The 18,008-nt window shown below is 44.0% G+C and overlaps 1 protein-coding gene across 2 annotated transcripts; it reads right to left on the bottom strand.

Moving 5' to 3' along the window:
- Positions 1–1,003: 1,003 nt before the first annotated feature.
- Positions 1,004–17,673, bottom strand: kdm5c (lysine demethylase 5C). 2 transcript variants are annotated; one of them, XM_076166385.1, is made up of 29 exons: positions 17,332–17,673; positions 15,316–15,466; positions 15,136–15,213; positions 14,900–15,022; positions 14,624–14,794; positions 14,262–14,396; positions 11,298–11,354; positions 10,021–10,144; positions 9,638–9,924; positions 9,124–9,282; positions 8,922–9,041; positions 8,654–8,812; positions 8,368–8,549; positions 8,084–8,246; positions 7,878–7,997; positions 7,587–7,781; positions 7,225–7,406; positions 6,949–7,073; positions 6,716–6,863; positions 6,543–6,633; positions 6,013–6,395; positions 5,747–5,885; positions 5,368–5,547; positions 4,808–4,939; positions 3,716–4,471; positions 3,466–3,508; positions 3,038–3,246; positions 2,731–2,925; positions 1,004–2,614 (listed from the first exon to the last, which is right to left on the bottom strand). In XM_076166385.1, the coding sequence occupies exons 2-29, from the start codon at positions 15,460–15,462 to the stop codon at positions 2,606–2,608; spliced, it is 4,812 nt and encodes a 1,603-aa protein (XP_076022500.1). In that variant the 5' UTR covers positions 15,463–15,466; positions 17,332–17,673; the 3' UTR covers positions 1,004–2,605. The 2 variants fall into 2 exon arrangements, with proteins under 2 accessions (XP_076022500.1, XP_076022501.1); XM_076166386.1 differs by lacking the exon at positions 11,298–11,354.
- Positions 17,674–18,008: the final 335 nt, after the last annotated feature.

The raw sequence follows: 18,008 nt of genomic DNA, 5'->3' as shown, positions 1-18,008 counted from the left end.
GACAACTTTGATGCCATATTACTGCACATTTCGTGGTCTTTTTCATCGTCTAAGGAACAACTTGTGCCAACTCAATGTAGATACATTTCCATTCGTGAAGAGCTCGTGTACAAACGCAACATCGTGTTTTAAGTCGCAGGAGAGTTTTCCATAACGATTAGCCATCAGTCGAGCGGCGCCTTCCCTTCAGGCAGTCTGCAGTGTGAAGCACATTTTCCAGAGCTGAAGCACAGAGTAACTGACAGGGTTACAGAGCACACGGCGCCATACAAAGCACAGAGAATATTTACATGGCTGTTGAGGTACATTTACCTTCTAAAATCGTTTTTAAAAACATAATGTAGCTTCTCAATTTTGTGCCGCAGTTTTCCAATTTTTTAATTTTGGTCGCTATGCACAATGATTGAACGGTGACGTCGCTACTTCAGCACAAATGAACATTCATAGCAGAAAATGTTGATGGGCTCTGTAGTGAGATCATGTCTGCAAACCTCAGTCGTATTTCTCTGTGGTTTTCCTTGATGTTATTCCCAAAACTTTAAAGATTCAGGTTGTCAACTTTCTCCATTGTTTAAACTAGATTTACCAATCAGTGTATTACATTTTTGTTTACATTTTGTGCTCAGAATTCTTTGTGTATAAGACCATTTTGGCCAACGAGGTGACTTACTCATAGAATCACACACTTGATTCCCATTTGACTTTGCATGTTTGGTATTAAAAGTCCATATAAAAAAAGTTCTTGTCCTTAAAGACTAAACGCCGATGACATAGTGTAACTGTGGATGTGACTTTCTATAAAAACAGCTTACATTTCTAGCATAGAAAGTGAATCTGTGTGCTTGTTTGTTCGATATTGTCTTGTCCAGTGTCTGGCATTTTACAGTGAAAGCTTTTCTAAATAAACAAGATGATCATGAACACCGTTTTGTGATTACGAGTCGACTTTTGATCTTTATATATAAAGCGACAGAACTCCAGAGAGAAACCACGAGTCAGCAGGTCCTAAACAATTCTAAACCTTTATTTTTTCTAACAAGAGTGAAAAGAACCAAAGGCAACATTAAAATGAAAAGTTTTGTACACAAACTCCTGACAACATCGTGTCTGCAATATCAATAATAATATAATAATAATAATATAATCTGAACCCCAGAAAAACAAAATATAACATGACAAAAGTGAGTTTACAGTGAAGTTACCTTAATTTCTGCAGAGGAAGGGAGGGAGGGAGAGGTCAAATAAAAAAAGGAAACAGAACAGAGTGGAGGGTGGGAGCTTAAAAAAAAAAGAGAAGAAAACAAGGAGTGGAGAGAGAAAAGACAAAGCCAAAGAGGTACGGTTATCCATTTTGGGGAAAGTAGCACCAAAAAACACCAATGCCTGTTTTTTTCCATACTTCCCAAAAAATCGTCTCACCGGCTTATTTCTGAAAACTTTTTTACGTCCCCCTTAAAAACAGCATCATCGAGAAAACACAAGATTCAATACGACTAAGAAATACGAGTGTTAACACTGTGCCGTTATCTAAGACCAGCTGTCTGAACCCCCCCTCCCTCCCTCCCCCCGTTTCAGCCCAGAAGAACCGAAAAACAAACAAAGAAAGAAAAGAGTTCATCTTACCTCAGTGGTTGAGCTCATGTGAAACGAGAAAAACAAAACAAAAACAGCAACAGCCAGTGTTGTAACGCGCCCCAGTCCAAAATAGCTTAATACAGTTGGGATAACATAGCATACTGACTGACCTCAGACATCTCAGGACCCGAACACACTCTTATTAGGGTGAAGTCCCACATCAACCTTGACAGTATTAATACAGGCATGGCAAGGAAAACCAAAGTGAAGCCTTTGGAATGACGTTGGGAGTTCTGGAGTTCTGGTATATCAAAGTGGTAACTGAGTCGGCCGCCTTTCAAAAAAAACAAACCCCACACTCGTCCTCATCCTATTGGTTTTTTGGTTATGGCGGCCGCGTGAAACTGCAACTCCAGTTTCTCTGCAGGATACGGTGCCGCCTCTCGGCTGATGGGACGCCGAGGCCTTTCTGAAGATGCATCTGAAGCCATTATCCGGCTTCGTGTTTGTCTAAAGCTTTGATCGGGCGGCGATTGGTTTGACCTGAGCGAATCTTTGTCTCAGTAACCAGGACCTGTTATTGTCAGACGTTATGTTCTCCCCGGGAATCGCAACGTCGTCCCAACGCTCCCAGAGTTTAACTTTAGGTGAGGAACTGAAGACTGGAGTGTGTTTGATGGGAAATTCTACAACTCCAAATGATTCACTAATGCTTTCTTGCCATTGTAAGTTGGAGGGGGGAGAGAGAGAGAGAGAGAGGGATCTGGGAGAGGGGGAAGAATAAAGTTGGGAAATACAGCGAGGATGAAGAAGTCATATGGTTGGAGTGGAGGGTGAGATGGCGGAGTGTCGACGAAGAATTCTCGTTTGTTAGTGTTTGCAAGTGTGAGGCGTGAGAAGGGAAGGAAGGTACAGGGGGATGTCCTGCATCTTTCTTGAGTTCCGTACAGTCGCCTGGCACAGAATGATCTGTCCCTTCTATTCCTCTGTTTGACCAATCCATTTCTACAAAGCTCCAGCGTTGAATATATCACAAAATCTGTGAAACAACAAGAGGAAGGGAATCAATTGGGATTCAAATTTGTATGTTCTCTACTACTACTACTAAGTGTAAATGCGACAAAGCGGCATTATAATGTGACAAGAACACGTCACCTCTGGACACGTCTGGAGAGGCAAGAGAGGAGAGGGGCTGTGGCTGAGGGGGCGGGTCTTCTTCGACTCGGAGGCATCGAGCGACCTGGCCCCTGCCTCTTCACCACCAACGCCACCGCCTCTGTGGCTCTTCCTCTTCCTCTTGGACTCCTTTGTCCGTCCACGGCTGGTTCTTCTCTGCTCTTCGATCTCGATCTGCGGGAAAAGAGAAAGAGAAGAGCAACATTTTAATATCTATCTGCAAAAAAGTAGACAAAATTCTAATTCCCGAGTGGCCGGTCACTAGAGTTCAGTGTATCTTCCTGACCTGAATGAGTGTGTGGAGGATCTCTGTGGGCGGCAGAGAGGCGGCTTGCAGGACTCTGTGGATGGTGTGTGTCTGGTCCAGGGACACCTCCAGCAGATCTCCTTCCAGCTGCAGCTCTTCTAAGCGCCTCCTGGTGGCCGCAGACAGATCCACCACCTCACCCCGCAGCGTCGGCACGAGCGGCAGCAGAGACTCCACGTCTGCAAAGTCTGGAGAGCCAAAACATTCAGGGGTCTCGTGAGTCTCATTACCTGCTGCTGTTATTCTACCACACTCATTCATACTGCCATTGCCCTTGACCAAGGCAGCGACCCAAGACCTGGAGTTGCTCCCTGGGCGCCGCACTGTGGCTGCTCATTACACCCAGTGGTCAATGCAGGGGACAAATGTCCTTTATGGACACTAAGTTAAAGGACAACTTCACTTACCTGGAACATTTAACTTCTTGTTGATGCCGTTTTCACAGCCAGCCTGTGTGCAAACCAGAGAGATATGAAATTAACTTCAGAGGATAAAATATCATCAATCTGTCAAACTGCATCAATTGTAGCCCTTGGAACAAAATTGATCGTTTCTGATTATCAGTTATCAAGTAAAAATATGAAATAGGTGCAAGGGTAACCAGTCTACAGAGCATTTCATCCTGAAATAAGGGATGAGGTAAAGTAGATCCTTTACCTGAGAGCCATTGATTTCCTTGGTGTTCTTTTTAGGCGAGTTCTCTTCTGTCAGATCGATGATTCCGTCCTCTCCTTCCCCTCCCTCAGAGTCGGACAAAACAATCACCGAGTTCCCTCCCGTGTCTTTCTCTATCCTGTCCTTCTGTGCCTCACACTGGAGAGTCTCTTTGAGCTCCTGCAGCATCTTTAGCGCTTGCTGCAGCTCTGGGCTCTCCAGTGCCTCTTTGGCGCGGCCCTGCCAGGTGATGGCTCTCTCTGTCAGACACTGCAGCGCCTCTCCTTCAGGCAGACGCACGGGCAACTTCTGCAAGGCCATCAGCAGAGCCAGGATGGTCTCCAGGCGGGGACGCCGTGACCGCTGGCACCGTGGACATAAGAAGCGAGAGTCCCAGTCCCACCAGCAGAGGGGGTTATGCGACTGTCCAGTGGCGGGTAGCAAGGGCGGGAAAGGAACGCACCCACCGTGGAACCAGTCCTTACACAGATGGCAGCGGAGCTGAGGGAGTCGAGGCTGCCCGGCGCACACACACACCGACTGAGGGGGGGCAGTGTGGGCGTGGCTGCTGTTACCGTTTTCCTTTACAGAGTTCTCTAAGCGACTGGGCGTGTCCACCTCCATGGTGTCGTCCCACCCCCCATTCTCTTTGTCTTTCCTGTGGCATGTAGCGTTAAGTCCAGATTTACACATGTTCAGTTTCTGTAACCTCAGCAGTGCCTCCTTCTCCTGGTGCTCCCCTTCTTTGAATGCCATCACCTAAAGACGCAGCAGAGAAACACGGCTCACATTACTAATTCACATCTAACACACAGGCTCCTCTAAGATCAATTATTCATGAATTTAATATTAAGTTCTCAGTATCAATGAAAACATGTATTCATCACAACAATTTAACGACACAACGTTGCATTATTTGCTCAAAGAGCCTCAGTGTTGCTTGTCATTGTAATTTGACACGTCGTGAAACCACAGAGCTCATTTTCGTGGCGCTCTTCTAACTGCCTTCTGTGGCTCAGTTTTCCAGAGCGTGTAAATCATACGGCCATAAATATCTGCACAAAAAGTCAACAGAGACGTGCTCAGCAAACTCACAATAGCTGCAGGGTCCCTCAGGTCGTGAGCAGAGAGACCGAGTGTGTTGGTATCAGGATCATCCAACGGATCGTCCAGCTGCTCAGTCATCTCCTTCTGCCCTTCTCTCCTCTTTGCACACGGGCACAGCACCTGCACACACACATGGAGTTTAAGAGAATGTAGCTTTTGTAATGTAACGTTGTGTAATGTTTCAGATAACATTTGACTTACAAATAAAAGGGAACTTAGAACAAGACTTAACGGTTGGCATCTGTCGCAGCACAATGCTGACAAGACAAATTTTATCTAATTTTGATTCCATATTAGTTTGTCTTGCTAATTACCCATGAAGTGTTGTCAGAGTATAAACATCTGCTCCTTCCTCTCCTTGTCCTCTGAAACAACTCGTACCCTTGCCATGTAAGCTCCTATTTCACTTTACATTAATAGGATATGGCACTGTGCAGATACTGTATCTGGATGATGACATTTATTGACGGGACTTGTGTAAAGACACGTTTTGTTATCTGGATACTGCCTGTGCTGTGATCAGATCTCAGTAGCTGCTGGTGCTTTACCTCTAACAGACTGTGCTGACTGCTCTTCTTCAGGAAGGTCTTGCTGGCTTTGTCCCTCCAGGAGTGAGCGCTGGCCACCTGCAGTTCCAGCTGCCTCAGCTCCTCCATGCAGACTGGTAAGTCTCTCCCAATAGCCACCAGGCCTTCCAGGTCATCCAGGCATGGGTAATGCTCCCCATTCTACAAGGACATGAAGGTGTTTCTTCAGTTGCATTTAGAAAAGATCAGCCAGGATCTTACATAGGTAATGTACAGGGTGTTAGACAGCAAAACACAAAACTGTTTGAGAGAGAAGAAAAAGAGGCTAATTGAAATGGGAATAAAAGAACAAAGACAGGGCATAGCTATCGATAAGTCTGGCTGTAGCTTCTTCATTTACCTGAATCTCCTCCAGGTCTGTAACCCAAGCCCGCGCTCTGTTTAGACAACCCTGCAGAGCCAGGATATTTGGCAGTTTGACTGGGACAAGCTGAGCTTCATTCACTATGGCCTCCAAGGTAGAGAGAGGATGCTTCTGCCTGCACAACACCAAGAACAAAGAGAAGGAATTATGCCTTCTGAAAAGAAAGACGAGCTGTGATCTAAATGAAAGCCTCTGGCTGGTGGAGAGAAAATATTTCTGGTAGTGTGACTTGTTTATATTGCCTTTGTTCCAGACAGATCTGCGCCTTCTCCTCCCAACGCTCTGCTATTGTGAGCAGCTCCTGAAGCTCCGCCATGGCCGTCTCCACAGACACACTCTGGGGAACGTTGCAGCCTGCTTCCAACAGGTTTCTCAGCACGGGCAGGGTCACCTCTTGTCTCTCTCCTCCTTCTGTGCCCAGGGTGCACCTCACCTCTGCAAGCCAGCGGCCCTGCTCCTTATGGCCCCGCAGCAATTCACACTCTGGCACCTCAACAGGTAGTTTGGACCCCTGCTCTAACAAGGACTGCAGCTGCTCTGCTGACGGAGAGTCCCTCCTCCAGTCTTTGTCGTTGACAAGTACTTGAGCCTGCGTCTGGAAGTCCTCCACTGTGTGCAGGACCACCTGGAAGACGGTTGAATGACAGATTGAATCAACATATATAAAATGTTTGAAAATTACAAAAGACTAGGTTCATTTAATATACAATCACAGTTGCACGTTTGAAGGACAAAAGAAACAAAGAAAGGATCTTGTTTGTTTTGTTCTCACCTGCACTTCATCCAACCGGCTCATCACACACGGCAGGTTTAGCATCGTCTCCACCAAGGATTTCAGCTCTGCCAGTGTCATCTTGTCTTCACTTGAAAGACAGGAATAAACGTAGATGAGAAGAATGCATCGGCGTTTAAACAACAGTGTGTTATGTTTGGATTGTGTCTTACGTGGTCTTTGAGTTACTCAGGAGTTCAGTGCTCGTCTGCTGGCAGTGCTGAATGTCTTTAAGAACAGTGTTGAGTTTCCGAAGAAGTTCGTTGTCGGGGAACTTTTTCTCTGCTGCTTCCGTCTTCAGCACCTCCAGGTCATCCACTCCTGCAGGCCAATAATCATTTATTCTTAAAATGCTTAATCAAAGTCATGATTTGAATAATTTGTTTGTGGGATTCTGATTTCTTACCTATCTTGTTCCCTTCCTCCTGCTCCAGTGCCTCTTTTACTCGGTTTGCCCAGGAATCAAAGGACTCAGAGCGAACCTTTAATCGATGTAACATGGCTAACAACTCGTCCAGGGTATATCTGTACCTGTGAGGGATGATGGGAGATGAAAAGAGCTTACAACAGCTTTAAGAGAACAAATGAGAAAGTGGGTTGCACCACTGTTGCTGTTTGATGGACAATGACGAATTTAAGACTTTGCAAACCACTCGCTTACTGTAACAAATTGTAAAAGTACCTGAGGTAGAGTTTATCTGTTGGACAGTTGCACAGGTCCTGAGTGTGGTAGAGACACACCAGACGCTCAGTGCAGTTTGAGCAGGCCAGAGCAGAAAGGAAGCAAGTAGTTTTGCATTTATCACACTGTCTCTCATCGTCGGGCAGCAGCTCGAATGCCTCCCTCTCTGCTTCTGTAATGCCCTGGAGAAACATTACAATTATGTTTTAATACAGTCTTCACAGTATGAAATGTCACTGAGAAAACATTTATTGCACAATGAATAGTCACATTACCAAACCAGCAAACAAAGAAATCATCAAAATATTGTGATTCAAAGCCAAAGAGATCAACGAGAGTCAACAAAATCCATATCCTCTCACCTTTTCCATCAGGCCCTTCCGCAGCTTCCTTTCTTCCTGAACGATAATGAACATTTCTCTGTGTGTGGCTGCTGCCAGGTTAAGGTCAAGTTTCTCTGGGCTAGCAGCCATTTTACAGGTGAGCTCTTCATGGGAGAAGACACAGTATCTCCTCAAACGCCGGTAGTGCTCGATGCAGGAACGACCAGCAGGCAGCTTTGAGGGACAGAGAAGAGCAACCATGGTCAAATCCAGGGCTGAGGACAGTACGAGACAGAGGCATGAGACAGAATGTTTATCTCTTACACTTACCCAGTCTGCAGTGCAGAAGTTAACAGCTTCGGCAAAGTTATATCCCTGGTTGAAGCCGCTATGGTAGGCTCTGGGAAAGGTGATGACGAACTCACCAGCGCACTGATTGGTCCGTACAACCTGCCGATCATTCACTGATGTCAGACAAAGGAAGCGTTCTACCAAACCAAAATCCAGGTGTGTGTGTTTGTTTGTGTGAGACTGACCGGCACACCGTGAGACATGAGGATATTAGGGTTCATGATGGTGACCAGCTGGTGCAGAAGATCAGGCTGGAACTCAAACAGCTCTGGGGTCAGTTTCTTCATAACCTCCTCAAGTCGCTCAGCTGCCAGAGAAGGGACACCATACCATGTCTTGGGTTCTCCCCTGGACAAAGACAAATGGAGGGTTTGTTAAGAACAGGGAGGAAACGCAACAGTCTTGTACTCAAAATAAACATTTATGTGACACAATTACAGCCTTAACATAACAGCTGCAACCGACGTACCAGTGTAGGTAGTTGATGGAGTAGCTCCAGTGATCCTCAATGTGCCAGCAGAAGGCTGAGAACACCATGCCCACATAAAGCCAAGGCACCTTCATCCCAGATATGTCTCCATTTATATGGCACAGCAGCGATTGCTCCAGTACTGGCATCACATTCAAGTTCCAGCCACTGCGGGCATATTCCTGACAGATATAAAAGGAGTGAAACATTATTTTAGTGTGAAACTGTTTAAAATACTTAATATCAATTGAATATAAGATCAAAAAGAGGTGAGGTGTGTATGTACCTCTTCTTCCCCTGTGAGCTTCTTCTTGCCATTGTTCATTGGGAAGCCGCTGCCAAACTCCTTGGAGTGAATGTCGGCTCCATACTCGACAGTGACGTCTTCCTCGATGCTACTGACCAACCTCCAGAACTCTCTCTCCACAAGCTCAGTGGGAACCATCTACACAGATAAAAGCACAGTCAGCAAGTCAAGTCTCTCCACATTATGACAGGGCCGGCAGAGTCATGTTTTATAATGAACGGTTGAGGTAATGCGTGGGTGTACTAACATGGACAGGCATGTTGAAGTAATCTGATTTGAAGGCATCGGCCATTTCCCCAAAACTCTGCAACGTATATTCGCGTGTGGCCTGTTCAAAGCCAAACGCCTCCGCTGGCCTCTTGCATTCCTGAAGGGTAAGACACAAATGTAAAGATTCATTCCGTGGTATGAGAGAAGGCGCAGTGCTGTTGTGCATCATTTATACTCACTTCTGCCACACATTTAGGACACCTCCAGTTGCCTTTGGGTGGATCGACGAGTGGGGGCAGTAGACAGTAGATGTGGTAGTTGTCATCACAGCCGTCGCACAGAAGAAGTTTCTCGTCGTCATCTCCTCGACCGCACATCCGACACACAAAGGAATCCACCTGTGAACAATTGAATTCAAGAATGTTTACCTTTCCACTCCAGCTGGTTTCACACACCCTGTTCACAATGAGCTCTATTCAGAGTTGAGATATGCACATGCTATTCATAACTTAACGTCCAAAAAACAGATGTGTCTATGCAGGTATGCATTATTAAGAGTCCGAATTTAAGTCCCACTTAAGGGAGCAGTGGTCTTAAATGCCTCTAATGTGATGGTTCATTTGTTTTATTGCCTGAATTTCTTGATTCAAGTCCCACTTGTGCTGCCTGCTTATGTAGCCAACTCTAAATATAGTCCATTAAGTAAACAGAGCGCAACCTAGCCTCTTATTGGGCATCAACTGGCCTACTTACACACTGAGGGTTGTTAATGTTGCGTCTCAGCCTCATGGTCATCTTTGTGCAAGGTCCATCTTTAAAATCTTGCTCCCGGTCATTGGCCTTTACATCGTCATCTTCTGGTTCCTCCTTCTTAACTTCAGTCTTAATTGTGACAGTAGCGGGAGGGAGCAGGGGGATAGACATGCTTATGTCACATTTCTTGTCTTGAGGCTCCAGCGGCTCCAGTGCACGTGAAGGAGAAGCTGTAACCGCTGCTGCAGGCACGCTATCTTTGACCGTAATAGTTTGAGGCAGCTCGTCTAAAAAAGGAGAGAATCAGAGGTGGTTGGTAATCGCCACTACAATCTCTACAGTGCACAGCCTGCTGAAATGAGGTCATGGTCACAGGTAAACACCTTTCTTCCGGATGCCTTTGTCCCTCGCCACCAGTCCGAGCCCCATCATCTTTGGACCTGCTCCATAGATCTGCAGCTTCTTCAGCTCTGGGTTCTTCTCTATGTCTTCCTCTGTGGGTTCAGGCTGTGGAAACAGTAAACAGTCGGAATGAAGGTCGTGAGCGAATATAACTCCTCTCCAAGGCACAAAGAGAGCAAAGCAGGGGTCTGGGTCAAATACATAACAAAGTCTGAGAAAATAAATGCATAGCACTGCATCACAAGAGGGGGCTGTGCTAGGTTAGAAATGAAGGGAATGTTAGCTTACACACCAAAGTGATTGTTTAAAAACCAGGACCCACCACCATTATAACACACAATCACCAGCAGTTGCAACACAACAGTCATCTGTCATTGTGGACGACCTCTTCACACTTTCATCACAAGGCAATCCAGCCGGTTATAGCCCTCCAGGTCCACTTTATTTACTGTTCAGTAAGAGGCATTCTGATTTTATTTTAACGACTGCAGTTAAGTCAAGGAGAAGGACAGCATGCAGCAAGTGTTAGCTGCTTTAAGGAGCAGACGGCAAGAAGAGAACAGCACAGGCACACGGGCAGCCCAGAGAGAAAAAGAATTTCAAGTACAGCCACAGAGAAAGAGCATGAGTGAGACACACTACAGAACTCCACACAGGTTAGACTAGATAAGAACGTGTTTAGCAACTGAGGGAAAGAATCAAAGTGTTGGCAAGGGTTGCTGTGAAAGAGCTTAAAAGGACACCTGATAACTTTAGCATGGGGACCCAAATTTGAATATAGCCAGAAAATCCTGACCAAGAAGCACGCTGACAAAAATTACATTTATGAAACATACCTATAAAATGTGCAAAAACACTTAAGTTCCCCCAGAACACCATGGTCTAAAATGAGGCTACTCTTTATCCAATATACAACTGGACCTTTAATACCCCAGAAGTTGGGAAAGCCGATTAAGTACAAACGGGAACAGAAACAGAAAATAGTTACTAAGAATCCTCAAAGTTCCAACAACCTCTGAATTCATGGTCTAAAACTAAAGGACAATCGTGATTCGTGCTCACTTCCTTTTTGGTGATACGTTTGAAACAGTCAGCCCATGTTCAGAAAGAATGACAGGTGGTATGGTTGAATTTTAATGAAAATGTTAAATGAGAAACAGAACTTCTAGACAACGCCAGAAGAGGGTGAAGCGGTCTAGGAACAGAGGCAGAAGAGAGCAGGGGTGGAAGGTGAGCTCAAGCGCTCAAGAGGCAGTACCGCAGAGATGAGTTGAGAGCCAGTGGCGAGAGGATGGGGGACCAGATCCTCTGGACCCTGCAAGGGGAGACAACAACAGCAACAATAAACTAAGACAAGAGGACAGAGGGAGGCGCTAGAGGGAGGAAGGAAGGGAGGGATCGTAGAGAACAGAGCCAGTAGTTTGTGGATAGTATTACTGGGGCACATCAAAGGGAAAGGGCTCACGTTCACACTTAAGATCCAATAGGGACCGTAAATGTCTTATTCTTGGTAAAATGTTTGCTGTATGTTCAGTTTTGTTTTTTAACAGTTAAACCCCTTTTATCTTGCATACGGCCTACTGCGGTTGGTCACTTCTGTCATCAAACAACTGATTTGATGTGACACACACAAGCAGGTCTGTATACAATGTCTGATGCCATTTCTCTCATAATAGTTATTGTTGTTTTATGTAAATATGGTCACGTCATCATTTTTGATGTCAGTGTAGTTGTCCTTTTCTTACACTTGTGTAACTGACACAGCATATTGGCCCCCGCAGTTCTGTCTTTTCTGTGGTTCTCTGTAAGAATGCAGTGGGTCCAAATAAGCAGCATGCTTACAAAGCAGCACAAATGTTCTTATATGTGATCTGATCTTTCAGCTGCATGTAACTTTGGAGATTCAGCAGAGAAACTGGTCAAGTTGGTCAAATCTTGTCACTGTGGGGGAATTCCTGGGGAAATGCTTTTTTGAAACACTTCTCCACATTTCTCTTTTTCCCTATTGTGACAACACAAATTATACACACCAGTCTAGTTTAGGAGGAGGACTGAGGTGTTGTCATAATCACTTATCAGCATATACAGCCAGTAGCAGTGGAGCTGCGAATGTGGGACATGCTGGTTATGAAGCTACTGGGCAAAGACCCCTGCACTATAGAAACATTATCTACTGGATGGATCTTGTAATTCCTATTACTATCGTGATGATTTCAGATAATATGACTACAAAACTGAAATGTTACAACACATTCTACATTTTTAATCAGTGAGATTCAAAGTCTCATAGTTTAGTTAAGTCACAAGAGCTTAATGCCCCTTTGTTAATATTCTGTGCCCATGTGTATGTAAAATCAAATGTGTTTTCTAGCTGAAAGCAATATGGGTTGGTCATCGATAACATAAGGGGTTTGGGGTAGAAAATGAAACATGGTCGGCCTGCGTGTTAGCAGCATGAATGTAGCCTAGTGGTGAAAATGTGTGGCTCATGAAGTGGGACTTTGGTCTGGTCTGCTTCAGAGATGGGAAGGGGTGGGAGAGGTAACATGGATTAAAAAAAATCAGCCATGAAGCAAAGTGTGACGACACAGCACGGCTAAGCACAGCAGCATGGAGGGGTAGAAAGTAAGCAAGCAAGCTAGAATGCACTGAGCGCAACATCAAAGCTCCCATCACACCATAGGCAACGCACCAGGAAAACAGGAAATACCATGTTAGCATGGTAAACACAGGAAGCTGGTCATCTAACAAACGCACACATGGAGGTCGCTAGTTTGTATTTCTATGATTTTGTCTTGACACCCTGCTGTCTTTATTCATTTATTCTTCTGTTGATATGAAAAGCTTGATGGATTTGTTATGGCTGAATCTGCAGTAACGGGTGAGGAAATTCAGACCGTGTCTGTGTGTGTGTGTGTGTGTTTGTGTGTGTGTGTGTGTGCGTGTGTGTGATCAGCAGTCTTCTCATGAAGGAACACCATTTCATAGGGCAAGGAACTTTAACCTCGAGACTCATTGGTTCATTTCCTGTATTTTGTTCCTTGTGCTTTTACACTTGCCTTTTTCATTTGTACATTAAGTTAATTCAATGTGGAACTCATTTCAAATATCAACTGATAGTAGAAAAGCTGGATGTTGAGAGTCATAGCCTAGAGTGGACCTACATGAATTATTCATTCTCTTTTGGACAAATCCTACAAAATAGCTTTATTGAAATAAACTACATTATAATAGTAGTAGTATAATAGTTACCATCACCATTTTGGCTGCGCTTGATATTGTCTTTAAAAAAAATCGTAATTCTTGGATATGCAGATTTTACAAAGTTTTTGAAATCTTGCATCTGCAATTAGCAACTATGGCACGTAGATGAATGTGGTGGTATAGTTTGCTCTGTGGCAAAGTGGAGGACTCTGAAAAATAGCAACCATCTGAAATAGCAAGTAACTATGTACGTCGAGGTCATATTTAATTAAAGTGCATCAATAAATATACCCACATATTCCCATCTCAGAGCCATGCGTTAAGACGTGGCCACAGAAGTGATGAGGGTATTGATCTATATCTATATGAGGTCACTAGTCCTGTGGGAAACCATACAAGCAATAAGAAGTTAGATAAGACTTAATGCCTACTTTTCTCTTCGCTCTTTAGATGAACTAAGTTATCCTACTGAAGCATGATAAAATTACACACACTGTCCTTATGTCCTTTGTCATCCAAATTGTAATTTTTCAGTTGCACTATATCTAATTCTGACATATGGTCAGCAGACCGTCTTTGTTGTGCTCTAATGCTTTTTATTCCATGTCAGCGTTTGAGCTCCCTGAGAATGCACCCTTAAGTGTGCATTGTGACATCCATGACCTTTATCACAAAGTCACAACAGTAATACTTCCACCCAACATTAGTTTCACTTTACATATTTGATTGTTGACTTAATGTCAGCACATATGAAATAACAACCACATAAACTGAAGTTGTGATATTGCCACAAACAGTCGGAGTTGTAGCAAGTTTGAGCACGACACTATCACACTGTACAGGACGCAAATAAATGGAAATATGTTGCAAAAATGTGAATAAATACTGAAACGTAATGGACGATCCCAGGGCACAAGAACAAGCTCTGACGTCGATCCCAAAATGACATACAAGGGACAAGTATCGAAAGTTGTGATGACCTTATAGGTTAGTAAATAACATCGATTCTCACACTCACATCAGGCTGGCAGCGGTTTGCTCTGCGTCCATAGCTGCTTATTTTGGAAGGATGGACAGACTGGCGCAAGGGAATGGAGTGCGGCTTGTACTCCTTATCCACATCCTCACCGTCGTAGTGCTTTGGCTTACAATGCTGAAAATGAAGTAAAGGTTGGATCAGTTTAGAACAAAAAAGTGCAAAAGACACTACAGATGACTTAGTCTCAAATATATTAAATGGATAGTTTGCTTCCGACCAATGAAGTGCAAATGAATGACAATTATTAAGCTACTATTTACAGGTCTACTCTGTGTAAGTGGACTTTATGAATCGGTCTCTTCTGCTAACTTGCAGAGAGTGGAGAATGTATGTGGCGTTACCGGCAGGCTGGTACCAGACTGGAACATTTCAAAGGGGCAAACAATCCTCTCGTAGTGCGAGCGCAGAAGAGAGCCGATGTTCTTCCCTGCAGGGTAGCCAAGCCTCTGGGCCACGCGTGCCCAGCGTCGCTCTTTACAGACCATCTCAAATCCGCCTTCATCTGTCACAATCTGGAACAGGAGAGCATCAACAAACATTTTAGTCCATGCAAGTACATATAAAGGCATCCACTATAAAGAGACTTCTTTTAAGTATAAACAATTAAATTGAAATACCCTCGACAGGCTGAAAAGGTCAAGGATACGCCTTTCAATGTGTGGTATTTTCAAGGAGGATCCCTGGATCTCCCAAAACCTGGCAATGCGGTCCAGATAATTCAGCTTCACTCTGGTCTCCGCCTGGAGTTAGGTGAATAAGATGGTTAACCACAATTATTACTATGAACAGGTCTATTTACAACTTCAATCATTTGCCAGTTATACACCATTTCAAAAAGAAATGCGATTCCCACCTCTAACTCGTTAAGCCTTTGAATGCGAGGTGTGAAATGAAAACTATCCAGCTCCACTGAAAATGGTGGCTGCCAGTCCTGTTTCGGGAGAAAGCACATTTCAATCAACTTGTAAACAGCAGGCCAAATATTGCATATAAACAGTTGTACTACATGAGCCAACTTTAAGCAAATAGTTACTGGTGGAGGGCGAATTTTGCAGATTCCAGACTTCTCTGCAATAGGTCGTATCTTGGCAATGTAGCCCAGGGGATCTTGAAACTCTTCCCATGATGGCTCAAACACTGGACACTCCGGAGGAGGCACAAACTCTTCCAACACTTCCATCGCCCTGAAAACAGGAGAGATCACAATGCAAGGCAAGTTAAGTTAATGAACTTTTGCAGTCTCAAGGATTGGCAATCGACTTTGGTGTCAGTTAACAATCAACATGTCCCAAATGATCGGTTATAGATGACTATACTGAAGCCAGGAGTCACAAGATAGACCGGATATCACAGATTAAAACCAGTTTCACAAATTAAATGACTAGAGCACTTTTTGTAGATCGCACATTTTATACATAAATTATATTGTTTAAAGACATCGTAAAATTGTTTCTTCTATTTCTATTCAAGACTTGTACATCTTGTTTCTTGATGGTGGAGGTCGGTGACATCCTTTTCTGGAAGTTTAAGTAACTTCATACTTGTATGAACTTGAACGCGCACGACCCCTTCGCTTGCACCTCTTCATCAGTGTAGATGTGCCACTTCTTGGCAAATTTTAATTCGAAAAACAAATTTGCAATGTACGGACAGAAAACTGAGTCGCTTCAAATGTCGCAGTCAACAGTTTATCAGAACCTAAAGCTGCTTAAATAAACAATAATGAGGTCATAGAGCCAACAAAGGGATGTCTTCATATAAGCAAGTTGTAACAATGATGTCATCCAAAATAACAGCGATAACAACGATGTCATACCTTAGCGTTACTAAATCTAGTTCCTCTTTGGGGTTAGGGTTACGGACAGCATTTGCTTAATGTAAAGTGTTAACACCAGTCCGGCCACATTTAAGCTAACTGAATTTGTCAAACAAATCATCTAAATTTATAATTAATTGTTTCACACAGCTCCTGGTGGACAACAAGAGACATGTGGAAGCCCTGACCAGCTTGTTTTCAATGTCTTCCTTGTTCCACCCCCCTCCCCCAACACCAAAGAAACACATAACAAATACAATTTCCTTGTGAATTCACAAAGAGAGAGAAGATTGAGTCAAAACTGGCATTTGTCAAGAGTTAATGTAGAAGCTTGACCAGCAGCAGGACAATAATATTTTAATTTAGTACATATGTAACCACAACCGTTCTTTACGCAACACAGTATGTAACTTGTGTGGTGAGGGTCTCGATTTGGTCCCAAAGCATTCCATGCTAAATTTGTTCATAAATGATCAGAGCCCGATGCTGGGATTCGACCGTGTCCCGAGCTTTCTGATGCTCCGTGGGCCTTCAAACAAACAATGGCGTGGAGGCCATGAACCCTAAGGTGAGGAAAGCCATGCAGGCATCACTTCTTGCAGGTGGCCTTGGGGTGAATCCATTAAAAATATAATTATCCACGACAAAAGACACTAAAATGCTAACTAAAACTTAACCGCGAGGCCCAATATTAGTAACACTAAAACCATATGTGATTTCCTGCATCTAGTTGAACTTAGATCAAATAGCTAACAGTTAGCTGGGAATTGTTAGCTAGATAGTACACGTAGGTTTGGACTAACCCAAGCGTTCCGGCGAACAAACTTAATTGGAAACAATAAAAGACAAAAGTTGTAAATTCGGTTACTCAGTAATAGGTCTGACTTAATCATTCATCTTCTTTGATAGCATCCATCTGTGGTCAATGTTATGCTCCAAGCTCTCGGTCGCGATAACGCTGCTCGAGGCTAGCGGTTAGCATTGCGGCCTCCACTTTTGCTTCGCCCCATCCCATCGCCTCCCACGGTTTAGGTAACCAGCGTTAGTTAGCTCACTGCCTGGCTGATGCTGGCAGAGGAAACCCAGACTCCGGTAACCTACACACCGCTTGTCGACGGTATCAGCCACCGTAGCACAACATAGCCACATCATTTGCACAAAAAATATCGAAAAGGCTACAGAGGCACAGTGCTTGACCAAATATATTGTATTTGTTATATTTCCGTGACTAACCCAAAGACACTTGGATGTCCCGGGGTGTGATAGGGACGGTGGCTGCTCTCCTTCCTCTGTTGTTGTGATGACTGGTGGTTAGCTAACGTTGGTGGCTATGGTTCGGTCCAGTTGGCTAGCTACGGCTGCTAGCAAAGTTGAGTGTTTTCAGGTCTCAGTGTTCCATATACTCCGTTCTGTCAAACACATAGGACGAAAACCTTGATAGTAGATGTTCGTTTCATATCAAGCGAGAGTCTCACACTTAATAAATGATGTCGTTATTAATCATTTCCGACAAACATCATCACTCTCTTCTGGCCATCCTATCTTTCTTGACGAGACGCCATCTTAGCTTTTTTCTCACGGCCGAAGCACAACCTCGTATCTTGAGGTGAAGTCCCTCTACGTTCGCCCACGCTCTCAGAAAGTAGATCCCCACATAACCCTTTAGAAATAACTATACGAACATTTTATTCAATTATTTAACAAAAAAAATGTTTTTTATCACAGCATACGGCTTCTTCTCTTCCGTATGAGAGTAACTGCATCCACATTTCACCAGTAATTGTAGTGGTGAGGTTATGATGGTGTGAGAAACAACAGCAACTGGTCATATTTTTAATTATGTCTTTAGGAAGGGAACTAAATGTGCTAAATAAAAAAAAGTTGCCTTGTCTAAAACTTATTCTTATATA

The sequence above is a fragment of the Genypterus blacodes genome, unplaced genomic scaffold (assembly GCF_046128005.1).
Source record: "Genypterus blacodes isolate CSIRO-AG114 ecotype Tasmania unplaced genomic scaffold, CSIRO-AGI_Gbla_v1 ptg000156l_1, whole genome shotgun sequence".
Classification (NCBI taxonomy): domain Eukaryota; kingdom Metazoa; phylum Chordata; class Actinopteri; order Ophidiiformes; family Ophidiidae; genus Genypterus; species Genypterus blacodes.
The sequence above is the reverse complement of the archived record's forward strand: the minus strand, read 5'-3'. Positions and strand labels throughout refer to the sequence as shown.